Source organism: Neomonachus schauinslandi, chromosome 1 (assembly GCF_002201575.2).
Source record: "Neomonachus schauinslandi chromosome 1, ASM220157v2, whole genome shotgun sequence".
In the NCBI taxonomy this organism is placed as follows: Eukaryota; Metazoa; Chordata; class Mammalia; order Carnivora; family Phocidae; genus Neomonachus; species Neomonachus schauinslandi.
Genome location: NC_058403.1, coordinates 3,864,699 through 3,891,406, shown reverse-complemented (window position 1 = coordinate 3,891,406; position 26,708 = coordinate 3,864,699). Strand labels below are relative to the sequence as shown.

At 52.3% G+C, this 26,708-nt stretch overlaps 1 protein-coding gene across 1 annotated transcript in view; it reads right to left on the bottom strand.

The window, feature by feature from the left end:
- The window catches only part of C2CD2 (C2 calcium dependent domain containing 2), a 51,217-nt gene extending 24,673 nt beyond the window's left edge, over positions 1–26,544 (bottom strand). The window contains exons 1-4 of the mRNA XM_021679264.2: positions 26,202–26,544; positions 17,145–17,243; positions 6,472–6,591; positions 2,897–3,001 (exon numbers count right to left, since the gene is read on the bottom strand). Coding sequence (XP_021534939.1) covers positions 2,897–3,001; positions 6,472–6,591; positions 17,145–17,243; positions 26,202–26,474 — 597 coding nt within the window. The 5' untranslated portion in view covers positions 26,475–26,544. The remainder of the gene's footprint in view (positions 1–2,896; positions 3,002–6,471; positions 6,592–17,144; positions 17,244–26,201) is intronic.
- Between the last annotated feature and the right edge of the window lie 164 nt (positions 26,545–26,708).

Here is a 26,708-nt window from a genome sequence, read left to right as displayed (position 1 = left end):
TTTTTTTAATTAAAAAGGCTTCAAGTAAATGAAAGGGCCCAATAAGAAAGATAAGCTTGTAGAGGAACAAAGCTGGATGATTTATATTATCAGGTGTCAACTCCATAAAGCTGTAATAATTACTCCCCAACAGAAAGGCATTCTTGTGTTCCAGAATGTTCACAGCACCATTATTCATAAAGCCCCAAGCTGGAAACCACCTAAGTATCCGTCGATAGCTAAACAGATATATCGATTGTGGTGCGGTCACAGGGAGGAACGGTCCACCCTCTGGTGTAGACGCCCTCGCTGAGGGGCTCCAACGTCCCCACCCTGCTCAGGGGACAGGACATCTGCACGCAGGGACTCCCACCAGGACCACAGGCCTAGGGAAAACCTCCCGCCTTGCAGAGGTTAGCCTGCGGAGGGCTGGCTGGCTTGTCACAGCAAACTTAATCCCACTCTGCCCATTACTGAACGTCTACTCTGCTAGAAACTCTAATAATTATCAAAACAGCTAACACTTCCATCACTCTTAGGCTATGTCCGGCTCAAGTCTATGCACTTATATGTATTAACTCATTTAATCTTCGCAAGCACCTTGAATATCATTATCCCCATTTTGCTGACGAGGAAACCAGCACACAGAGACGTTAATTAACACGTGTGGGGTCACAAGGCTCACGAGTGTGCACTTAAAACCACCACTCTGTCGTCTTTCTCTTCAATAGGTCCTTGATATCCCTATCTTCTTTTTTAACGGAGGTCAAATTCACGTCACATAAAATTAACCATTTTAAAGTAGACATTTCAGTGGTATTCGGTGTGTTTGGTGTTGTGCAGCGACCATCGAGAGGTTATCGCTTACCCTATCTCTCACCCACCAGCAGTCACTCCCCGCCCCTCCCCACCCCCACCCTCTGCCCCTCCCCACCAACGGCCCCGACCTGCCCCTGATCCGCCTGCCACCTGCATGATTTGCCTGTTGGGGAAGATCTCCCAGCAATGGGCTCCCACACACGTGTTCCATGTCGGGCTTCTCTCACTCGGCATGACCTTCCCAGGGTTCCTTCGTCTTGGTAGAAAGCATCACAGTTTTTCTTTTTTTTTTATGGTTGAAAAATATTCCATCATGTGGATGGACCTCATTTTGTTTACATACTCAAGTCTTTCTTTAACCCCCACGACTTCCTGTCCCTTTACAGAGGAGGAAATCAAGGGTGAAGATGAGTGTTGGGGTGCTCAGATGTCCGAGCTCCTGCCCAGATGAGCAGCTGGCTTGGGCCAACCCCCTGCCCCCCATAACACCACATCCACCGGAGGCCCCAGAGGCTTGGGTCCCGCGCCCACAGGACCGGCTCCCAAGGGGCTGGCTTAATGCTACACTTGGAGAGTCTCGCTTCTCATTCCCATGGGGAGCACGTGACGGTCAGAGAAGCCCGTGGGACACTGGGGGGCAAGATGTGAACATGCCACCCTCTGGGTAAGAACTGGGGAATAAGACTGTTTTTGCAAAAAGAAACCCGGGACAGATAAACACGAACTAATTAATGAACAAAGTTACAGTGTGCAGGGGTGGATGGGGTGGGAGGGACAGGGTGGAGGCTGGACGTCTGAGTAGAAGGTTTCACACAATTTTGACTTTTGAACCGTGTGAATATTTTACATTTTCAAAAAAAATCCGTGTAAATTTACAAAGATGGGGGACAAAACCTAAAAGTGAGTCCTAGCAGGAGACAGTGCACTCAACTGATACCAAGCTGGTCACCCAAGCACACAGAGGAAGAATTAACTCAAGGAGTCCTGGACACAGGGGTCTGCCCCCCTCGGCAGGGCATTCTGGTGCAAAGGCAGGTGCAAGTCAGCCATGGTGCTGAGACAGCAGGCCACGGGAACGTTCTGCGTGCACGGCCGGCCTGACCACAGCGCAGGGTGGACCAGGAGATGCAAATGTGGGAAGGAAGAGGAAACAGGACAGGAACCAGGCCTCCTGGGAAACAGTCCGAGCCCCTGGTGTGACCGAATGGCCAGGAAAAATGACAGTTCAGATGTATGCCAGTTAGGAGTTACAATTCAAGCTTATTCATCTTAAAAACAACAAAAAACTGCATGCATTTATATCAAGGCATGAAAGGTATAAACAGGTATGGACAGAGGCTTACAGTCCCATACTTAGCTGCTGGGGATCTCTTCGTGGTTGAACAAGAGTCTGAAACAGAGCAAGACTGCGAACAACCATCATAAAAATCCCACCCCTGCAAAGGAATCACTAATCAGCCGAGCCTCTGGCACACATGATTTTGCATGATCTTTCCAGCCGCTGAAAGTGACCCCAATGTGACTTTATCCACCCACTCCCTGCTTCCAAATTCATTTCCTCCAACACTTCGGACCGTGGGAAGCAGAGAGACTGCCTTCCAATTTGAGATGCACTTTTGCAGAAACTGGGGGGAGAGATGCCTGGCCCTGGGAGCCAGCCCACGGCCGCAACCTGAGCTGTCTGGGGAGTGCCACAGGGAAGGACAGAAGGTCTGACGAGCAAGCATGACAGCCCGTCGAGGAACCCCGCGGCGACAGGACGTCAGTGGTCCTCAGCCTCGGCCGCACAAGAGCACTAGAAACAATTCCAGGCCCAAGGAAACCTGCGTGGGGGGCATCAGGGGGCAGGCCCAGGGCTTTCTAAAGCTGCCAGGTGATGGCAGGTGCGGCTGGGTTGAGGGCCCAGCATTACATCCAGCACAGCCGCGGTCCCTCCTGCCCCGTCAGGGTGGCCCCATGCTCCCGGAGGAGGGGAGAAGCCTGCCCACATGGGAGGGGCGCTGGGCAGAGCCTCTATTCCCCAGATCAGGGGGTCACGACGTGCATGTGTTCTGACGTACGCCGATGGGGGGAGGGTCATAAAAACCCACAGACTGACCTCCACCACTGCTTTGGGCTGGACCGTAATGGCCGTCTCCGGAGCGCTGATGAAGGACCACTTGATCTGGATGTCCTCTCTCTTCTCTGTCATGTGGAGCTCCAGCTATCAAAACACAAAGTGACCGGAGAGCTACACGCTCTAGCAAAACCTCCACGCGCGTCCGTGTGTGTGTCCGTGTGCATCTCAGTGTGTGTGCACGCATGTGTTCATTTATTTCCCTAGACACCTGCCTGGCCACCCCTTACCTTTCGAAATGGGAAGGAAAGCTCTAAACTCCCTGGGCCTGCCCTTCACCCCACCCCTCCCGCCAGCACCCTCCTCGGCCTCGACCTACCAGAGGATTCTCAGCATTGGAGGCTGAGGCCAGGTGTCATTAAGGGGCTCTGCACTCATTCTTAGTGAGGAATTCTCTGTGCCTTGGACTCTCGTCTGGGAGTGATAGCAAGGCACGCAGGACAGGGAGGAACGGGAGGGAAGGGGGATGCTTAGCCCAACCCCACGCTCCCACACTCCCTGAGGCTGTGCACGTAACACACGGTGTTCTCATCCTTTCCTGCCTGGGCCAACGCACGCCCTCCAACTGGACTCTGAGCTCTTGCAATAACCCATCGGATTGGACCCATCCGTGGTGGCAGCACAATGCCCCCCACCAAAGGTGTCCACACCCAAGTTCTCGGAACCTGGGAATATGTGACCAGATACAACAAAGGGGGCTTTTCAGGAGGGCCAGGGTAAGGACCGTGAATGGAGGGATAACGCTGGGTCATCCCAGCGAGCCCTCAGAGACGGAAGAAGAAGGCAAGAGAGCAGGCCAGCGAGAGATGCCCTGAAGATGGAGGGAAGGTGCCAGGAACTCAGGAACGAGGTGGCCTCTAGAAGCTGCCAACGGCCCTCAGCTAACCGCCGGCAAGAATACAGGCCCTCAGCCCTACAGTTGTAAGGAACTGAATCATGCCAACAGCCCAAAGAGCAAGGAAGCGGATGATCCCAGAGCTTCCAGACAGCAAGGTTGCCCGCCGATGTTACCCTGTGTTGGACATCGCGCCTCCAGAATGGGGACATAATACGTTTATGCTTTTTTTTTTTTTTAATTATTTATTTTTTAGAAAAGAGAGAGAGAGAGCGAGCACTGGGGGGTGGGGGGCGGTACAGAGAGAATTCAAGCAGACTCTGCGCCGACCATGGAGCTCGACGCGGGGCTCGATCTCATGAGCCTGAGATCGTGACCTGAGCCGAAACCAAGAGTCAGTCCTCCCCCGACTGCACCACCCAGGTAACCCTACATTTACATTTTAAGCTAAGTTTGCAGTGATTTGCTTCAGCAGGCACAGCAAACGAATACCCCTCCCTTCGTTTTTCAGCCAGAGACTCTCTCCAAAGCACGGATCCTAGCACTTCGCCTCTGTCCCTTCCCCACCCTCAGCAAAGGAGGAAAGGGCGGCTTTAGACAGTACTACCCACCCCTCGGGAGCCTCGGCTCACACCAGCACCAGGGTAAGACAGGCGACGCCTTCCCCTGCCCCATAATCCTGGGTGACGCCAGGAAAGGTGCACTTGACTGTGTTGCTGCAAGTCCCCGAGTCCGCCCCCAGCCCAGGCAGGTCGTGGGGCAGCGAGACCAAGGCGGGCCCCCTTGTGCCCCTTTCATCTGAAGGACAACAGAACAGGAGTGTCTCCTGCTGGCAGCATGAATAACTGATCGATCTCCAGTAGCTCCTTCTGCTTTCAGAGGGAATCCACAGAGCGGTTTTCAACTGTGTTAAGAGATCCAAGATACAACTGTGTTACTTGTCTCTGAGCTGCATGAAATGGCACATAAACAGCATCTCGGAAACTCCATGTCTTTTGTGGAGGTTTATGGGTCTTGCCAGACTCACTCCGTCCTGAAACAGGTGTCCGGCGTCGGCTACATGTGTCCCAGGCTTCGGAGTTATTTTGCAATTACACTGTCCAAAATGTTTGGGGGAGCAGGAAGGCATGAACATCCGACAAGTGCATGAAGTAACACCCTCCTCAGCTCTCAGGAAGGGAGTGTTAGTGAGGGGGGCTGCGGGGGGCTGGCTCGCAGAAAAAAAGCCATTTAGGTAGCCAGAAAATCTTGTTTGCCCCGGCTCTTCAAAACCATGTCTACGTAAGAAAAGCATACGGAATATCCTCTTCCCTTGTGGTTGAGGGTGCTGTATGACTTAGGCTCATCCCCCAAATTAGCAGCCAAGCACGGGGACAGAGGAGGGGAAACATGGGGTTGAAGCCGCAGTGACCCCTAAAACAGACCCAGAAATTCACAACGTTCACATGCTGGCTGAACAGAGCTTCCGTGGACCCCTGCTTCATGTGAGGGACACACTGTTATCTGATGGTTCAGGCAACCAGAAATTCCCCTAATAAGCCTATTATGATTATTATATATGTCTCTGTATAATTACTTAGAAGTCATTATTAATACGATGTAAAATATATACGAGCACACCTCAGAAATACAGCAGACCTGCTTCCAGAACACTGCGATGAAGCAAGTCACGTTAATGTTTTGGCTTCCAGTGCATATAAAAGTTATATTTAGGGGCGCCAGGGTGGCTCAGTCAATTGAGTGTCTGACTCTTGATTTGGGCCCAGGTCACGATCTCAGGGTCCTGGGATTGAGCCCTGAGTCAGGCTCCACGCTCAGTGGGGAGTCTGCCTCTGCCTCTCCCTCTCTGTCTGCTCCTCCCCCAGTCTCACGCTCTCGGACTCTCTCTCTAAAATAAGTACGTATTTTTGTAAAAGTTATATTTACACTATACTGTAGTCTATTAAGTATACAAAAGCATTACATCTAAAAAAAAAAAAAAAGAAAACCAAACATGCTTTATTGCTGAAAAATGGTGACCACCATGTGAGCTTTCAGCAGGTCGTCCTCACTGAGCACAGAGCACCGTGACAAATGTAATAAGGGAGAAGCATGACAGACGACAGAATCACCCAAATGTGACCCAGACGCGCAGCGAGCCGAGGCTGCTGGAGGAATGTGCCGACGGGCATGCTCTGTGCTGAGTCCGCAGACAAACTTATACAAAAGAGTAAAGGTTCTTTTAAATTTGACTTTTCCCAAAAACTAAAAAGAGGAACGCCCCGTCCAGTGGCTACACGGGTGTCCCAGCTGCAGAGGACGGCTGGGGTCTGGCCTGGGGTCCCCAAACAGAACCACTGTCCTCACCGCCGATGCTACTCACCATAACTCTGCTTGGCAGCAACACCCCTGATCTCTTTAAACGCCTTGAAAAATATCGCATCTCCCAATAGCGGTAGCTGGGCAACCTCTGAGCTCATGATACACATACGCACATGGCTATAGATACATGTATGCGTGGGTGTGGATACATATGTGTGTCTACGTGTACACAGTATGTGCATATACATGACGCACACTTTATTTCCCACAGATACAATATAACATAGAAGGCTACAGTTTGAAAATTATGAAATAAATGATTAATAAAAGCCTGGGAAACCAGGGCCCCGCGATCACACCAGGCTTACCCTATGGGTTTATGAGCATCTTCCCATGCCTCACTCGATCTACCCAAACTCACCTGTAGATGAAACGGGGAGAGCCGTGCACCGTACATCTGGCGCCCCGTGTCTTCGGGGGACGCGGGCCCCGCACGGACCAGGAACTGAATGGCCTCGCCCACCACGTGACAAGACACGACCTGGAGGAGGCACGCGATAGGACAGAAAGGAGAATTCGTTCCAAATACCCCTTTAGTTCACTGAATAAAATAATCAGGACCTGAGAAGTTAGCAAGGACAAGACTTTAGAGTTCCAAACTTGATAAGTACCCAGATTCACATCTTTTCTATTACGGAATAGTTGGAAAACTGGAAACAACATTCCAGATCTTTTCTTCCGAATGCATTTCTCAAGAGCTAAACTCTGTTTTGCCTAAATCGAGTCGTTATATTCTTTCCACATAAAAAGTTTTTCCTGGATACTGTGATCTGTTTCTCCCCACCAGCTGAGTCCGCAGACATTTCGCCGTTCACATGGAGTAAAAGCCATTAGCCATCTCCTCTCTCTAAAACTGAGCCTTAGAAAGAAAACAAGTGAGGGGCGCCTGGGTGGCTCAGTCGGTTAAGCATCTGCCTTCCGCTCAGGTCATGATCTCAGGGTCCTGGGATCGAGCCCCACGTCCGGCTCCATGCTCAGCGGAGAGCCTACTTCTCCCTCTCCCTCTGCCTGCCGCTCTGCCTACTTATGCTCTCTATCTATCTGTCAAATAAATAAATAAAATCTTAAAAAAACACAACTTCTTCTTAAAAAAAAAAGAAAACAAGTGATAGATTTTATAAGCAAAAAACTTAAGAATATACTCGGAACACCATAAATTGTTTCTATCTAGATAATTTTCAACCTACTGTGGCTTCCCAAGATGTGGGGATAATTCAAAGAACATATAAAATATTAAACACTTAGGAAATTATACAGCCTTAACAAAAATAGCATTATAAAGTGAGTTCGCTTAAGGACCTATAAAACAAAGACAAGTAATTACACCAGGAATAAACCAGGCCACATTCCCAATAAAAATCACAAAGCATTTTAGAGAGAGAGGTTACCGAACAGAGAAATACCAAGTTTCTGCCATGGAACCCCTCTATAGGAGAGGATCTTCTAGAATGAGGGGTCACCCCTGCCCTCGCAGAAGGCCGAGCAAGCCCCCGGGGGATGACGGGGATGATGAGGAGCCAGGTGCCAGGTGCGCCCCTGCTGGGAGGAAGGGTGCTGTGGGGCACGCCCGGCAGGTGGCCAGCATGCCAGGCCAGAGCCAAGTCATCAGGAGGCGGAGCATAAGGCAGGAGGGACCCCCACCGTCCCAAGGGAACACCGCCGGCTGTCACTTGGGAAGGAAAAGAAAATTCCTTAATTCTCTGGTGGATTTATCAGAATCTAAAATGAAATACCAAGTGGAAAGCTTATCCAAATAGTTCCTTTATCCGGCCTGCTGTTTCCCCAAGTTCAGGCTAGGACATCAGGCTAGGACATCTGTCCTCTTCTTCTTTCTCATCCCCAGCTAACTCCTTCCTCCCCACCCCCAACAGTCCTGCATCCAGAGCCTCTCCACCCCCATCCCACCACACCCCCCCGGCCCATCTGCCCCTCCTGAGGAGACCTGACCCGGACACGGTGACACCCCCAGTGTCCACCCCCAGCGTCCACCGTCGGAGGTTCGACGGCACAGAATGAGAAGGGAAAGCATCACTTGCTCTCCATCCTGGCAGACACCACCCCACACCGGTCTCCCCCGTCCCAGCAAGGTCTCGAGAAGGAACTTGAGCTACGTGCCTGAGTTTACATATCTTCATCATGTTATTGCCTCTCCCGAGTTCACAAAAGGTTGGAACAAAAAAATGTTTGTGTAAGAAATGTCGTCTATTCATTTTAAAAATAAATGCTCTATAAACAATCCCTTTTGGAGGAACATATTTTCGTGCCAGATGAGCTACAAACACAAATGACATGACAAGGAGAACATTCGCTGTCCTCGTCTCGACGGCCTGGGGCCTCACACCGCTCTGAGTAAAACACCAGAGGATGACTGCTTGACTCCCGTTAGGTCTCTGGAACCTTCTCTACTAAGCTAACTAGAATTTTAGCAATAAAATCCCACGGCTTCATCAGTGCTCTTGAGCAAGAAGGAGTGGGTTCTCCTTTGTATCCAGTTCTAGACAAAGCTTCCCCCCTACCCCATCCCTGGATATGGAGGTGGCCTAAGCACATGATTAAGAGCAAATAAATAAACAAGCGGATTTAGACTTAAAAGACTTTAAAACTTCTAGAATGCAAGACTCCAATGGTCACAATTCCTATTCGAGTCACATCAAGAGAGTAAGTACAATACCAAAGACAGAGCATCTATGGGTCCCAACGTCCTCTCACCGAGACCGGCTGGAGGGTCTTCCTGGCCCTAGGAGTCCCGATCCCCCACATAAAACCCATCACGCAGACAAACCCTTCCTTGGTCTCCCTGCAGTGCTCAGCGGGGGGGCCAAACTACAACGGCTAGCCCCAACGTCACAACTTGGCCCAACGAAATGCTGCTAGCACTGTGGCCATGAACCCAGCTGAGGGACAATGATGGGACCAATTCTTATCCTGGCCGGCCGCTGCCCCTGCCACCCTGGGAATAATAATGCTTCATTTGTCAAATGGACAAGAACAAAATGGAAAGGCTTTAAAAATAAGTAATCTTCTTTTAGTTGCATTAAGGTGTTATCCACAAGGGGGATTAAATTCTCTCAACCCCGGTGAACGGGGGCAAGCCTTCACCATCACACAGGGGACCCCGCTTGGAGCAGCAGAAGGTGGGGGCCCTGCTATAATGTTCAGCAGACCCTTCCAGCCAGTCGGCCTTCCCAAGGGGCCAGAATGTCCAGGGCTGACATCTGCCTAAATCCGATGAACAACCCTGCTCTTGACCCAGTCTCCCCTGTCCCCCACACACCTGTGTTTATGAGGGTCCCTCCCGAGGTTTTCAAGTTAGCTCCTCAGAGCATCCTGATCACACAGAACTGTTTACATAGGGCTATGCAATCCTCATCGCTCAGGCTTCCCACTGAGGGACTCTGATACCGATACTGGATTTTTATAGTTAAGTAGAAACAATATCTAATACCCACAGTGGGACTGAGTACTTCTCCGAGAACAGACGTGAAACTCTGGCCCCAGAACAGGACTTCATGAAGCCAACATCGAGGAGCATAAGGGGCTCCTGTGAAAACAGCCAGCCATGAGCCCACCTGCTTTATGCTTGAGTTATCTTTTTCCAAAGTGAGTAGACAACTCCTCGGTTACATAAACCATTTCAAAATCGCACCAACAGAAAGCTGAACTGTGTATTCCAGATAAATCCCCCTCCTCTCTACAGAAGAGAGCGTTTATGGAGGATGGACTTTGTGGATTGAGGGTCCCCAAGGTGGAGACCTGGTCCACTCCTGCAGATCAAGGGGGAAGGCCAGGAGCAAAGCATCATGGGAATGCAAAGACGAGCACACGTCACCGTCACCATAACCTGTGCAGACAGAACGGAGTGGGGGCCATTGTTCACTTTTCTGTGCTCTCTCCAGCTTCAAGACAGAAGCTCAAATAGTCACATATTTAGGCAAATAGGTCTTATCCTGAAACTGTATTCCTTTGTTTAGACTTGGGGCCAAAGAACGCCAGGCCTAGGTAGTCCTGAGTTTTGCTAACGCTTGCCAGAGAAAGGCCTGTAATGTCTTCAAATCTCACTGCACTCCTTCCACGTTCCTTTTCAAGTAAGCTTCTTGTACGGCTGACTCAGCTCCTTCTTCTCTTGGAACACTCTAGAGACCTGGAAATAATTTAATTACTCCTGTCCCCAAAAGAACTGGAATACAGCCACAAAAATGCATCTAAAGGGTTGATGTCACTGAATCCTTCTCCCTATAATCATGCTATACAGCATCCTGAGGAAAGAACTCCAAAATGAAAGGGAAGGTAAAGCCCCTTCACTAATCATCCAGAGCTCCCAATGCGGCCGTCCAGACTCACCCTCGTAAATGTTCTTGAAGACAGCACAAAGCTGATTTATAAACGACCATTTCTACTCTAGAATAAGGAATCTTTAAGCTTTTATTTATTTGTTTGTTTGTTTAGAGAGTGTGAGCAGGGGGAGGGGCAGAGGGAGAGAGAGAGAATCTCAAGCAGACTCCATGATGACCACAGAGCCCAGTGTAGGGCTCAATCTCATGACCCTAAGATCATGACCTGAGCCAAAATCAAGAGTCAGAAGCTTAACCGAATGAGCCACCCAGGCACCGAGACTCAGTTTAAAAGGTAAAATGCATTATGGCTAGATATGATCAGAACATCTATGAAGCTAATCCTGTTTGCCCAGGGAAAGATGAAAAACACTGGAAACAAGATGGCGGCCCAACCCAAGGAATGCTGGGTCGATGCTCTACTTTATGGTACTGAGGGGTGTGCCGTGAACTACATGGGCTCTGACATCTCACCCTGGCAATACCCCAACCCTCCTCTTGTTGGGACACTTTAAAATGAACAGGCTTTCCAGTAATATTGCACTCCCAAGAGGAATGGTTACTAGGGAATGTGGTTTACTGTGGGCATTCCTTGGCTCAAAAGTCTGTTTGTGAACATGCCATTCTCTTTCATCAACCCTATGTATGAAAAGACACATACAAGACATTTCCTTTAAAACAAAGGCAGGAGGGAATTGTGTCTTTTCCAGGCTGGCTGTTAGTGCTCCCTGCAAGGGGCCAGGTCACTCTGTCCCACCTACTCCGAACGCTACTGCTTGATAGTCCAACACACAAGACTCCAGCTTGTCTGTGGGTCCTTTACCCTGTCTTCTCAAGGCAAAGTCAGGCTGCAGCCCAGGATTGACTCAGCCCAGAACTCAGTACAGTAACCCAAAGAGGTGGAGCTCCAGGGAGGCATGGCTCCCATCCCAGGGTGGGGCCTCCAATGAGGTATCTCCGTAGCTGCCTTTGGGAAGACCCCGGTACAAAACAATTTCACAACCTGTTAGCATTTTAGCATAAATACCAGCCTGATGGGATACCTCACGCTTCCCATTTGCAACTAGAGAGACAAACATGGACAACCCGGAATCAGGCCACACTTGGAAACCAAGGGGGCCCACTGAGGTCTAGAGAGAGCGCGGGAGACCCTGGCCGCTCTCAGAGTATATTTCAGCACATAAACATGTCCCAGCCTTAGTCAGCCGCACACAGAACACGACCCACACCCAGTGTGGGCTGTGGGGTTCCCCGACGTACAGCGCAGGCGGAACAAGATTGGGGGAGAGTCCAGGCAATTGTCCAAGTTCTGTTTGTTGCTGCAGGTTTACAGAAGCAAAGGTGGGTTAGGGCCTCATGCTCGTCTGTCTCTTCCGCTGTTGGGTGGGGGCGGGGGCACAGGGGACAGAAGGATACGGGTGTGAAGAAGAAGAGTCACAGGGCTGACGACGGTGTGCCAGGGTTCAGCTTGTCTCTGGAGGCTGACTGGCTTCGACTCCGGCCTCTACTACTTAGTAGCTCTCAGCCAAGTGACTTAGCCTCTGTTCACCTCAGTTTCTCCCTCTGTACAATGGGCGTTGATACTTGTGTGGTGAACACTGATGAGAAGAGACAGAGCCCGTGGCTGCTCACACCTCATGGCATCAGGAGCCGAGGCCCAGGCTGGCCCTCGTTCTCCCCACCACCCTGCCAGGGAAGGATGCACCCTTCGCAGACACCCAACCACCAGCTCAGAGGGAGAAAGAAGTGCCCAAACATGCTCAGATCCACCAGTGTCTCCCTGGCTTCCGAGCTGGGCCCTTCTCCATGCTGGGTGGGTTATTACGTCTATTCAGAACTGTAACCTACAGATGATCATTATACCATTAGAAGCCTCTATTTATTTACGAATGGCACTGCAGACGGGGATAATTACTGTCTTTCACAGGACACCTGGCCTCACACCAGAGAAAGAAAGCCAACATCACCCCCAGTCTCCAAAGATTGCTTCCAGTGCCAAGCGGGACCCTTGTTTTCACCGGCAAGCTTTCTGAATAAACGCTGTGTCCAAAGAGACACACCAAGCTCCCTAAAGGAAATGCATGGCCTTCTCGGTGGGTGCCTGTCCCAGCACCACTCCCAAACCCTGATTCAGACTGGATGAGTCTCCATGGGGCCCTTGTAGACCTCTCGCCTCCATGGAACCGAAGGTGGAATTTCTGAATCCACGGACGTGCCGTGGAAGGGCTATTGGGACCTGCTGCGGAGCAAAGAGCTGACTCTCGAGCCACTTGCAATGTAGAAAGGAAGGTTTGTCTTTTCTGGGTCAAACATTCTGGAGCAAACCTCTCCCAGGACATGCGGAAAGAGAACATAGGTAGAAACTCGTTGCTCTTGTGTAAGAGGGTAATTACAGTCTGGGAGAAATAAATCTATTCAGAGCATGTTGAGACTGGAAGGGAAGGCAGAGGAGCCCCTGGAGAGAAGTTTAAAGGTGATGGCTTCGGTGCAGAGTGCCCCCCACTGGGAATGTGTGGGGCCTGCCTCCCGCCTCCGCCAGCCGTGCCCGCATACAGTGAGCCCAAGTGACAGGGATGGTTCCGGCCACCGCCCAAGAAGCTGCCCCGCACAGGCTCCCTGTAGGAAAACCCACGACCCACACCACCCGCAGGGCTGCTGCTTGGGATAAATACCTGGGCTTTGTCCCCAGGTCCTGGCTCACGGCTCCTAACACCATTGGATCTCCCAAAGGATAAGAGTGTTTTTTGTGTGCTAAGGAGATGACTGGCGGTTGGGGGCTGTGTATGCTTCAGGATGGGGGCTGGTAACTCCCAACACCAGTCATGATCAGGGGGATGGAACTCTCAGCCCCACCCACTGGGGAGGGGACGGGAGGGGAGAGGGGCGGGAGACTGAGTTCAATCGCCAAAGGCCAGTGATTTACTCAATCATGCCTGAGTAATGAAACCTCCATAAAAACCCCTAAACGATGGAGTCTGGAGAGCTTCTGGGTTGGTCTACATGAGGAGGTGCTGGGAGGGTGGCATGCCCGGAGTCAGCCTGAAGCTCAGGGCCCCTCCCACCACACCTTGCCCTACGCATCTCTCCCATCTGGCTGTTCTTGAGTTGTTTCCTGTATCATGAACCATTAATAGGAAGTAAACTGTTTTCCTGAATTCCAGGAGTTGTTCTAGCAAATTATCAAAACTGAGGAGAGGCGGGAACCCCCTGACTTTACGGCCAGTGGGTCCGAAGTCCAGATGGCCCAGACTTGGGATTGGCATCCAACGGGGGCAGTCGTGTGGGGCTGTGCCCTTAGCCTGGGGGTCTGTGCCAAGTCTAGGAGGTCAGGGTAAGAACAGAACGGAGTTACTGAACACCCAGTGGGTGTGCAGTGAGTTGGTTATCACACGGAAGAAAAGCCCACACCGCTGGCGTCAGAGTGCTCCAAGTCCATGGTGCTCCTACTGAGCCATGGGCAGGCCGTGCGTCCGGCCCCCACCACGGGCTCTGCAAGGCACCTCACGCTGCTCCAAGCTACGCAAGACCCCCTCTCAGTGTAGGACGTGGGGGTGGAGGGGTGCTGATGAACCAGGTATTTGCCAAGGCGATTACTTTGGCACACGGGGGTCTTCATGGGTGGCAGGAGAAAGTCAAGTGCAGGGTACCTGGAGAGCAGGGCAGGCCCGGTTCTGCTCCCTGGTGGCCCGCGGCGAGACTCAAGACCGAACATGAGTCAGGAAGGCGCGCACAAAGGGAGACCAGGATCCCCATTCCCATCTAGATGACCAGAGACGTGACTATGTCCTCAAGCCCCACGGTCCAGGCCGGACTTGTCCCTGTCATTAGCTCAAGTGCCATCCACACGTCCCTTGTCAGGGCTGAGTCAGGGAGATGAGAAAGATACAGGCTGATCGTACGGAGCGAGCTGGGGGAGGGAGGGTGACGTCCTTGAAACCATGCTTCTGTATTTCTTTAAACCTTTGTTCGTGGTCCCCAAGTGACGTTATAGATTTCCCTCCTCAAGAACTCTGCAGAGCACAGGAAAAACATGACAGAGTGGACAGAGGGTTCAATCTGTCTGAAACCCAGGTGGGGGGTAGATCCTAAAAGCAGCAGAACCCGGTTGCTGGCAGCGTCCCGTGCGATGCAGCGGTTCGAGAACACGAGGTCCTGGAGCAACAGTAGAGAGGCCGTGGTACATGCCCGCCTTCCTCTGACGTACCGGCGTTAAGAATCCCCCTCCGGGACACAAGGCAGGAGAAACTCTGATTAACCTGGCTTGATCCCTTCACAAAACGGCGCCTTCAAGCGTGCCGTGGTCAGCCAAGAAGCCCGACTGTGAGTGGGGAAGGCGGTGTGTAGGACCCATGAACTTGGGGGTGTCCTACACCCAACTTCCCAGGAGCCAGCAGGATCCCAGCAGGGGCCCCCCACCGTGGGCGTGCGCAGGCCACGGGCTGGTAAGCGACAGTGGCCCTCGGTCCCCCCCCCCCCAGGACCCACTCTCCCACACCGCTCGGGGGGGCCGGGGGCCTGACACTGACGGGCCACCAGCTCACCCCAGGACAGCACCACCTGCAGCCATGACAAGGCAATGACAAGCTCCCATTTCTCACTCAGCCAAGAAAATGTAAGAGTCCAGAACTATGCAGAAACTCATAAAACGAAACAAGCCCCTGTGTGCTGTGCCATTTGTCTGCGGGACATAAGAAGCTTCCGAGAATACGCTGTGGGCAGCGGTCCCTTCCCAGGGGGCACAGGGGAAGGAGGCTCCGTGCAGGGGGCCAGGCGGTGGACGGCTGTATCGTTTTTAACTTTTTAATGCGCATACACCGTTTCTGTAATTGTCTTCAAATAAACACGATTTCACCCTCCCCTTTCTAAAGCTGCTTTTCTGGCCCTAAATATCAAGGCCTTTAAAAACGGCCGATTGCTCTATCCACCTCTCAGCTCCCCGCTCTACACCTCCGGCCCGCCCCGAACGCTCCGTGCCTCAGAAACTGGGGCAGTGTCAGAAAACACCAAATAGCAAGTGCCCACCACAAAGGGATTCGGTCCCGATCGGTCAATACTAGAGGGTGCTCGCCGCGCCCAGAGGCACTTCCCATGCAGGGGGAAGCCAACTGCCCTCAGCCCCCCAGTATCATAAAAGCACTGGGCCACCTGCTGGCCCAGCCCCGTCCAGCCCTAACGTGCCACGTGGCTCGTTATCCCATGCTACTGCAGCCAATTTCCTGTCGTACCCCAATACCTCCCAGAGACTTCCCCACACTCATCACAGGGATAAAACAGCACGTGACTCCAGTGTTGGCAAGGGGGTGGGGAAGGAGAGCCCTCGCAGGGGCCCAGTGGGTGGGGAGCAGAGCTCTGGTGACTAATTCCAGAATAGCTGGTCACTCTGCAGCGGGCATACCTACAGCCCAGCAGCCCCGCGTCCCCCCCATCTACTTCCCTGCTCGTGCCTGAGGAGGCGGGGACAGGAAGCACGCAGGTTCACCGCAGCCTTGCTGTACTAGGGAAAGAGAGAACAACTCCACTGTCTATGGGTAGAAGATGACAACAGAAGCCTTGGTCCTTCCAGAGCCCCGACCTGTAGGTAAAGCGAGGGAACCAGGGCTGCAAACGCTATGCTAGTGAGGACAGGGAGCAGAATCCAAGGGGGGGGCGGGTTCTGGGGCTGGAGTGCTCGCCTTCTCCAGCCGGGTCACGCCGGTGTCCCCCCCCCAAGCCCGTCTGCTAAACAGCACATGTGGGACCCGACAGTAAAATGTAGATAGATACAAGCCTGTATTTCAGAGGAAGTCTCTTAGGAGTTTTTACAGATACTTTTCATTTAAAAAAAAAAAAATCTTTTAAATTATTTACCGTACGTGGTCAGACTAATAAGTAACTTCAGCCCGTGAACAACCACAGACTGTAAAATGAGCTCAACAAAGCATTGAGTTGGCTCAAATCTAGGTGTCATATATATACACAAACACAAATATATGCATTTTAATGAGAGATGATTCACATAGCATTTAATTTGCCCATTTAAACTGTATAATTCAAGGTTTTTTTAAGAATTATTTATTTATTTGAGATAGAGCAGAGGGAGGGGCAGAGGGAGAGAGAGAATCCCAAGCAGACTCCCCGCTGAGCATGGAGCCCGACTCGGAGCTCGATCCCACGACCCTGAGATTGTCACCTGAGCCAAAATCAAGAGTCAGACTCTTAACGGACTGAGCCACCCAGGCGCCCCCAATTCAATGGTTTTTAACCTATTTCACAGAGTTGTATGGCCATCAGCACCACCGCTTTCAGAACCTTATCATCACCCCACAAAGACACTGCGCACCCACGGGCAGTCACTCTGCATCCCCCGCCCAGTGCGCGGCAATGTAGCCACCCCGGATAGGCCACATAAACGGAGCCACGCGAGATGTGCCTTCTAGGACTGGCCTCTTGTGCTCAGCGAGGTGTCTTCAAGGCCCATGCACATGGCACGTGCCAGAATCTCCTTCTTTTTCAAGGCGAAATACTAGTCCATTGTGTGGATCTACCAGGTTTTATTTATCCATCCATCAGTTGATAGACCACACTTAAATTTTTTTTTTACATTTTTAAGGTGTCCACATTTTCAGTAATCCTAAAACAGAATAACCCCCCCCCCCCACCTGAGCTTTGAATTCACTCTCTCAGTCGGGAAAGGCCCGTGGCAGGTGACCGCGCCCCAGCTCACCTTCTCCTGGGCGGACCTGGCCACGCTCGAGACTCGCTGCACGGCCAGCTCGAGGGGCTGCTGCAGAGGGTCCTCCTCGAAGGACAGAAACAGCGGGCCCTGGAACAGAAGGAGAGGCATGGTGAGGGCACGTCAGCATGGGGCGGCCCCCATCACGATTATATACTGGGGAGAAAGCTCTGCAAACCTGGGAACATGACCCCCTTCAGTTAAAGCTGTGCTTCCATCAGCAGCGGGGGTCAAATATTGCTCACAATATAACGCGCTTGGGGCTGGGTTCGGTTACCAGAGAGGGACAGGAAGCAAGGAACGCACAACAAAACCAGACATGTGGCAATAAAGATGGCAAAGGGGGTTCTGAACACTCGAGTTTACAAGGGGCAGGGTGCTGGGTGTGGCGCTGAAGGTCCAGCTCACTGTCTGGCCAAGCACAGCAGGGCCAAGGGCTCTGTCCTCTGCTCCTTTTGCCAGAAGAAAGAAGTTCTCTCTGGTTTTAGAGAATCACTTCTCCCTGCTCCACGTGGTGCACCGCCTTCCTCTCCCACCAACCAGTGGTAAGTGGGCAGGAAGCCCCAGGGGCCAGCCACCTCTCCCTGGAATTTGAAATTCCTTGGCTAAAAATGAACCACCAGCTGGCTGTGCCCAAGGAGCGGATTCCTGAGCCCCTGCTTCATAGACCTTTGGGGCTGCCAGGCTCCTGCTGCCCAAGGTCTCCTGGTTCCACTCTGCCTTGGGCTCTGTGTACCTTACCACACCCTGTGAGTAAACCCCTCCGTTGTGTGTCAGCCCATGTCCATTTTCGGTCTTGCAACTAAAGATCTCCAAAGGAGAGATGTGCAATTACATTAACAGGACCACATGGCAAGACTCATGTTTTATAAAAGAAAAATCAGGGCTGCGATAGTCAACCAAGTCTTGGCCTTTTAAAAAATAAGTCCTCGGGGCGCCTGGGTGGCTCAGGCATTAAGTGTCTGTCTGTCTTCGGCTCAGGTCATGATCCCAGGGTCCTGGGATTGAGCCCCGCATCGTGCTCCCTGCTCTGCGGGAAGCCTGCTTCTCCCTCTCCCATTCCCCCTGCTTGTGTTCCCTCTCTCTCTATGTCTCTCTGTCGAATAAATAAATAAAATCTTTAAAAAAAAATGAATAAATAAAAATAAGTTCTTGTGGAGGCCGAAGGCTTACGCCGCCATCACGACCCTGGAGTGAAACCCTTCCTGATGCGCTCTAAGAAGTGCCTCACTGTCTCGTAAGTTCTGATTGGGTGGTAAAAAAACATATATTCAACCTCCCAACTTCCCACCCTCTGTCATCATGTCAGACACTCTCCACGTGGCCAGCCATTCGCAACTACAGGCCACGATCGAGGGCAGGAGAATAAAATGGTACGAGATGGCACCAAAGTTCCTCTGACAAGCAGGGTGCAAATGAGCAAGCCGTGAAGTTATCCTGGGGCTATTTCTTAAGAATCCTGATGACCAAGAGTGAACTTAAAAGACCCAGAACGTTCTCACTTTACAGGTGTCCGACCGTGCCCTGCTTTAGCAACATCTATCTCACCCCCTAAAATCATCAGGGGAGAATTAAATCTACTTCTCAAGAGTGATGAAGTCACCCTTCGGGCTGCTCCGCAGACGTTCTCCGCAGCTGGAGCTTGTTTGGGTGTGAGCTACAGGCCAGGGGCAGGGAGGGAATGGGCGGGCCGGCCGGGGCGGGCAGGGGTGCGCGCGGCTGCCCACACAGCCTGGTGAAGCAGCTGCAGCTACAGGGGGCCTCAAGCACCCTGGAAACCCCGGTATCGGTGGATGCGCTCTCTACTCTCCTCCCTCTGACACCTTCTAGATTAAAACCCGGAAAAGATTTTGCTGGGAAATTGAACGTCAAGGGGTGGACGCCCAAAGGAAATTAATTATTGAGTTAAAATAAAGACGCAAGGTTCCCTTGCCCTTCCAAAGGGCCCGGTCCTAGGGTTGCAGGAAGCCCAGCGTGCAGGCGGGACACAAGCCCTCGCTGATGTACCTCTCACACTCTGTCCATGTGCAGACACGGCCTCACTCAGACCAGAGCAGGGCTTTACATCCCCAGGGAAAAGCAACACGCAGGAGTCACCAGGAAGACACCGAGAAAAGAAAAACACGAGGAGGACTAGCCCCACCCGACGTGAAAACACACCGCAGAACCTCGGTAACTCCAGCTGTGCGGTCCGGGTGCGGGGACACACAACGGCCCAGTGGACCAGACCAGCGTGTCCACCACACCCCCAAACGCGCGGAGAAACTTCATGACAAACGCGGCATCCCAAATCACTGGGTTAAAAAAATGGATTTTTAAAAAAATCAGGATGTGGGAGGAACCCCCAAAGGAATACAAACAAACAAATGAACCTAACCGCATTACCCATGAAAGCCATCACCGCCTGAAGGGGTGGGAGAACACAGAGCTAACCTTAGAAACTCTGGATGACGACATCCCGACTGCGTAAATGCATAACCTGGTCCGTAAGTGTGTTTCTCACAGGGGAGCAGGTCAGCGATGCAGAAACTGCTTCATGTGTCTACGAGAACTGACCAAGTAAGTCACCATGTCAGAGACAGGAAGGGCCAGACGCCTGCCTCTTGGAGAGGGAGAACAGAAGTGAGGAAAGGAGAGTTATCGGGACTCTGCTGTTGAACGAGAATCTGAGGTATCAGCCTCCAGGCAGACAGAAAGGTACAGAACAACAGACACGAGCCTGTGAGTGTGCGGGCAAACACAGCCATACCTCCTAGCTCTGTCTACTAGAAGGGTCTAGAAGCCATGAGACCACAGCAGTAACAAGCACGTCTGATGCCCAGACCTTGGTTTCTTTTTTTTTTTTTTTTTTAAGATTTTATTTATTTATTTGACAGAGAGAGACACAGCGAGAGAGGGAACACAAGCAGGGGGAGTGGGAGAGGGAGATGCTTCTCCTCAGCTGGGGAGCTGAGCAAGGAGCCAGATGCGGGGCTCGATCCCAGGACCTGAGCCGAAGGCAGACGCCTAACGATTGAGCCACCCAGGTGCCCCCAGACCTTGGTTTCTAAACACTTCTCCAATAAAAGGTATCAGCGGCTCGAAGCAGTGGCTGAGCCTGGGGCTGGAAGAGCGGAAAATAAAAAATGTGAGATGAGTGTAGAACAAACATCTTGTGGAATCATGAAGAAGAGAAGTGCTAAATCGATAGATATTTATGTATCTTGATGGTGGAACACAAGAGAGCAATTCCGCCAACCAAGCAAGCAGCCATGGCATCAGATTATAAGCTGCAGAATAAAATAAATATCTGTGAGTCCACATGGAGACAAGTCATCGAGGGCATGGAGAAGTGGGAGCTCTTTCTCGCAGGAGAATTGCCATGAATCCACGTAGAAGGAGAGAAGGAAACAGAGAACCATCATCCAGCAGACCAGATACACGATGGATGCCAAAATCAGTGAGAAGGTTGACGAGTAACAGGACTTGTAACAGTCTCACAGTAGCTCCCCAAGATAGCTCTTCACCACCAAGGGGATGACAAGAGAAGAGACACAAGGTATAAGGAAGAAAACCCAGCAGAAACCGCCCTCACCAGGGGATCAAGGCCAATGCCCCCTCAGTAAGAACTCTGACATCACAAAGCCCATGCTACGGGACATTAATAGGGGCACATCACTTCTGTGGTTTGTATAACCTCGGTCCAAGCCTGTGAAAACACCAAATTGAGCGACATTTGGCAAAATAACCATCAGTTCTCTTCCAAGGTCGTGAGCTGTCAAGGTCGTGAAAAACAAGGAAAGACTAGGGAACTGTTACGGACTTTGCAAGACTGGGAGAAGTCTAGCTCAGTGCCCTGTGGGACCTAATGGGATCCTGGAACAATAAAAGGAAACTGGTAGACTAGGTGAAATTCAAGTCAGGCCTTCAGTTTAAAGGCTTTGTGCCCATGTTAATTTCTTACATGTCACGTTGTTAATATCACTGCACTAGGAATTATGGTAACATTGTGCCAATGTTAATTTCTTGGTTCTGATGTTGCCTGTGGTTATGTAAGGCTGGGTGAGGAATGTATGGAAACTCTGAATTATCTTTGCAACTTTTCTATGTATCTAAAAGCAGTAAAAAATTTAAAAAAAAAATTTTTTTTTAAGGGAGACTTTACAAGAAAACAGCCCACCTTTATTGGCTATTTGCTAAATACCTCACACAGACCTCATCCCGCTCACAGCGGATTCTGTTTTCCAGACCGAACCCAAAGTCATCCTCCCCTACAGATGAAGCACAGAGAAGTCAGGGCTTGCCCAAGGTCACACGGCCCCGGAATTGCCTTCCAGCCTCAGCAGTGCAAACACGGCTTCTTCCAAGCTGCTCAAGAAGTCCCCTCCCGCCTCAGCAACCCACGACCTGGCCGATGGGAATGGAAGTTAGCTTTGGCTGCATTTTAGTTGACGTTAACACTACACCCACTCTTCCTTCCCCTCAATTCCTGTCTCTGGGAGAATGGGTGAGGGCAAAGAACAGCCGGAACTGGAGCCTAGTCCCAGGTTTCACATTGGCAATTTGCAAAGTCATCAGTGAGCCTCCTTGACTGTTGATTCTTTAGAAGTGAAAAACAAAGCACATTAAACAGCTTGTCTTGCCCAGGCTTGGCCAGCTCCCAAGGAGGGAAGGCCTGTGTCCAGACGGGGTGATGCACATCGCCACCATTCCTCCAAACTTGTCTGGTGACAAGTTCCTACCAGGGCCTGTCATTCATCCCCTGGCTGCCGCCTGCTCTGAGCCTGCCTTGTGCTGGGCACCGAGGCGGCTGTGCCCAGAAAGACAGGGCTCTCTGGGCTCGTCCACAATCCCAGGAGCTGATGAGGACACAAGGCGTGGTGACAGGACAGGTGGCCTGGGTGGGAGTGGGGCAGCACCCTCTTGGATGGGAGGATGGGGGACCTCTGCGCTGAGACCTGAAGGTTTATAGAAGCCAAAGAATGAGAAAGGTTAATTAAGTGTTCAAGACGAAAGGAATGACCTATGGGAAGGCCCCACACGGGAGAGAACCCTGAATGTTTGAGCAGCAGAAAGGCAATCGGTTAGGGGGCGGGCCAGATCCACGGCCCTGACCCAAAGTCACCTTCACGTTCTTGCCAACTGACCTCCCATATCGTGGCCACCGACGCTGCTCAGGGAGTTTAGATTTTTGTGAGCGCCACTCAAAGTTGGTTGTGAAATAGGAAAACTGTGAAGTCTTGTTGCTGTGTTCACTTTTTAAAATGTCAAAGCTCATACACAAGTCAGAGCTATTAATAACACGTTTTAAGTTCACACAGCGTCTTTTTTTTTTTTTTTTTTTTTACAAAGACCACAAATGGTCCCACAGTTTCGGTCATTTGCATTGAGAACATTCCTCTGAAAAAAATCCTCAGGCAAATGACTAAAGCAACAAATAGTTTTGGTGACCCTCCTAACTCAGGGCCTCTGCCAAGCTGGGCAGTCCAGTCCTAGACGAGCCCAGAACACCAGCCACAGGACACAGCCCTCGCTCTGCAGCCACTGTTCCCCACATGTGGCCCAGCAGCATCAGACTTGGGAGGGGCTGCCTGTCCACAAGGACCCTGGCTTCCAAAGCCTCCCAGGTGGGTGTTGGGGTAACTGGAGGGGTAACTGATGATCACCACAAACCACTTCATAAACGTGCACAGAAGTAAGGGGGTATTGGTTTCCAGGCTAGCGACTGAGCCAGCTCTAGGAGCTTTCTGTTCTCCGTGACTGAAGGGCCACCAGGTCAACAGGAATCCGGTGTTTGCGGCACCAGAGCAGAGACGTCACTGGGTGGGAGGGACCCTGATTGACTGGGGGCTGGCTGAGGGACAGGTGTGCACCCAGGCGAGAAGCTACCTGGGGAGCCCGTGAAGACCACGGTATGCTCCCTGCGCTCTGCCAACCTACCAAGTCCGAACTGGGGGGTTGGGGAGCGTGTGGATTTTCTCAAAGCTCTCTGGGCAGCTCGCCTGGGCTTTCAAAACACCTGGCATCTGCCTGACCAGCTGGTACAGCGGCAATGCTTTCCCCTGTGTCTCCCTAAATCACCACCCTGTCTAGTTTACAAATGCTTCTGGAGTGAGGGCTGGAGCCCCAGGGGCCTGTCTGACACGGGAAGCCTGCACTGCCATAGTCCATGGTCAGGGTCAAAGGAGAGCCCACAAGTTAGCGACCAGCCCTCAGATGCCAGGAGATACGAGCCCCATCGTTAGGACAGCAGGTCAAACAATCACGCCCTTTCCTCCTTTCCCGCTGTGCCTCAGTGAACGGAGCATGTGGGTCTCAAAGTTGAACTTGCCGTCCACGGGGGGATGTGACAACAGACGCAGGCGGACCACACCAACACCTGCCCAGGAGCTAGGTCAGCCCGGGCAAGCCTCTCCAGCAGACGGAGGGCACTCTGTACAGGAGTTTAGGGTCCCTTCCAGTCTTAAAATTCAAGGCTGGAGCAGAGCTTAAATTGGGAGGAGCTCCTGTCTCCATCCACAGAGAATTCCCTCTGCATGGAAGATGCCAGGCATGGTTAACTTCCATCCGGCGAGTCCTCAAGCTCCAGCGACAGGGGGAGAAGTGGTCCCCCAGGGCAGGGCAGGGCAGGGGCGGGAGAGCACCACTAAGCTGTTGCTCTCCAGAGGAGGGCAGGCTCCAAGCATCAACCCTAATCGGGGATTAGTGGGAGTCAGTGGGAATGGAGCTGGAGGAGGACAAAGGGAAACTCCTGCGGGGCCGGCCGCCAGGGTCGGGACACCCACTCACGCCACACCAGCTCACCCAGTGCAGCGGAAGTGGTGGGCCCGAGACAGCAGGCCATGCCCAGTCACTTACCCAGATCCTATCTGTCTGCAAAACCTGTCATTTGATTTCAAATCAAGCAATGCTTCCAGGCATCAGGGAGGGCAGAGGTTTCCAACACACACACACACACACACACACTCTCTCTCTCTCTCTCTCTCTCTCTCCACCTGACAACACAATCATAACCAAACTGTGTCCTCTCAAACCATGAGAGAAGACTCGGCACATTTGCAGCTTGATGCCGGGGTATTGCTACTTCCAGGCAGGAGTCTGCAATGACTGATGTCTAAAGCTCCACGGTACATGGTCAGCAGCAGGTAGAGAAGACAGAACATGCAAACCAAATCTCTGTCTCCCAGAACAGAGTCCCTCCTGCTCCCACACAAAAATGCAGGTGATCTGGGTGAAAGCTTCACGCATTTTTTTTTTTTTGGTGTTCTCTGCTTTACCTGACCAAGCAAAGACAAATCCCAGAGCAGCGTGTTCCTCCTTTCTTCTTCAACATGCCGTTCGCATGCATGGGCAATCTGGAAGCATCCTATCTAAGGCAATCCTATTTTCTGAAGCCAATCAAGAAATGTCATGACATGAAGCAACATGATGTAAGCAGGACTATCCCAAATCTGCAGGAGGCAAGAGTCCCACGGTTAGAAGCGAAGGCTTCTACAGATCATTCAGCCCATACTTGCTCAAATTTTGCAGAGAACTGGGGCAAGGCTCCCACCTGCGCACACCACCAGCCCAGAGTAAACTCAACCGCAGAACCCAGGCCTGTGATAACAGGTCAGTTAGGGCGCCAAAGACAGCAGATTCCTGGGGAAACAAATCTGTGTTTGCTCACATGTGTGAGGTCCCATGGCTTTAGATGCGGCAGTTCCAGGGTGCCTGGCTGGCTCGGTCAGTAGAGCATGCGACTCTTGATCTCAGAGTTGTAAGTTCAAGCCCCATGTTGGGTGTGGAGCCTACTTAAAAAGAGGGGGTCGGGGAGAGATGGGGTGGTTCCCCTGAATAGGAGATGTCCAGCTCTGGACAGCTGGGGTACAGATTCTAGGCATCAAGACAGATGGCAGTCAACTGACCTTTGAAGGCTTTTTTCATCCAAAAGGTATAGTGAATTTTATAGTTCAGAACACGCGGTCTTTTGAGTTAATGAATTTATACTCATTTACACTCAAAGACTTCTTGTTCTTAAAATCCATGGCTATGTGAGGCAAGGCCATGGCGCAAAGACCAGGCAGAGGGCCCCCTAGGGAATATTTCGGAGGGTGAGGGATCCAGACATGAAGCACTCACTACTTTTAAAGTGAATGGCCACAGGCTTCTCCACGGAGCCTCGCAAGCAGGTGGAGGAACCAGGTGGAGGAACACAAAAGCAAGGGTGATGAGCAAAGGCTGGTCAGGCACTTCCCCAAACACACCAGGCCTTAATTCCTCTCAGGGAATGCCCAGAAATTGTAGACGCCAGAAGCTTGTCATGAAATGAAGATGTCTTAAAAGTAAAAATAAGTCACCAAGGAATTAACTGGAAGACACAACCGCGGGAGAGTGTGGTGGCAGAATGAGTTAGTGAGCCCCCCAGCTGGGAGGGCGGAGGCAGCGGAGTTCAATGCCCGCTCTGCCACCCACAGGCCGTGTGAGCTTGGGCCGGTCACCTAACCTGTCTAGGCCTCAGTTTCCCCACCTGTAAAATGTGGACAACGCCTCCGTCCCAGGAGTTGTGAGGGTCCAAAGAGAAGATATATGTACTGAAAGTCCCCAACACCATGTCTGGCAGGTGGCTGGCCCACAACAAAAGCCACTACTTCCATAAGCCAAGGGGTGCAAACCTTTGGGAAATACGTTCTTGGAAAAAATTCATTTCTATAGATGGAATCATATTTGGGTCACAGTTATTCATCTGTCAGGTGTGAAAGCAGTAAGTATCCAGCTGGGTACCTGAAGCCACCTGGGACTCCAGGAAGGGCAGTGGGCCCCTCGGACAAGTCCCATCCAAGGCCAGCGTGTCCCTGCGGTGGAGCCCGGGGCCCCGCACACCTGATGGGTGGTGAACACCATCTAATCGCTTTGTCTTGATTCCCCTCTCCCGGGTCTTTCTCCTAACTTTCAAGAATGCTCTGCCGCGGGGAAGGCTCACTTCCACCAGTCTGGGGCCGTGGCGAGGCTCCAGGGAAGAGCTCTGCCCTTACTGCCGGCAGCCGGCCATCAGCCTCGCAGCCACGACCCGCCCTCACAGACACTCACCCCTTTCCGTTTGGCCTCATCATTCAGGGCGGTCACCCAGGCGGCCTGCCACCGGCTCCTCCAGCTGTTCAGCGTCAGGATCCAGGCGAGCAGCGCGTCGGACTCGGGGCGCCGGCCCTCGCCAGGCTCGGCAGCCCGCCGCGGGGGCCGGGGTCGCGCCCTGGCCAGCGCCCACTGAGCCAGGTACAGGCCCACCGTGCCCAGGGCCACGACGAAGAGCGACACCAAGACCAGCCACTGGACCTCACCGAGCCACGAGCTCAGGCGGGACATGGTGATGGCGCATACCCGGCGCGCCTCGCCCCAACTTGCCAGGGCAGCCCCGGGCCTCGGGGGCGCAGAGCCCGCGGGCGGCGAGCTCAGGACATGAGCGCGCGGCCGGCCCGGCTCGCGGGGGGGAGGGGGGGCGTGGACGGGGCGCGGCGGGGCTGGGTCGGCGGCTGGCTGCGCGGGCCCGGAGGCCGGGCGGCCGCGCGGCGCGAGCGGGAGGAAATGCCCGGCCGGCGC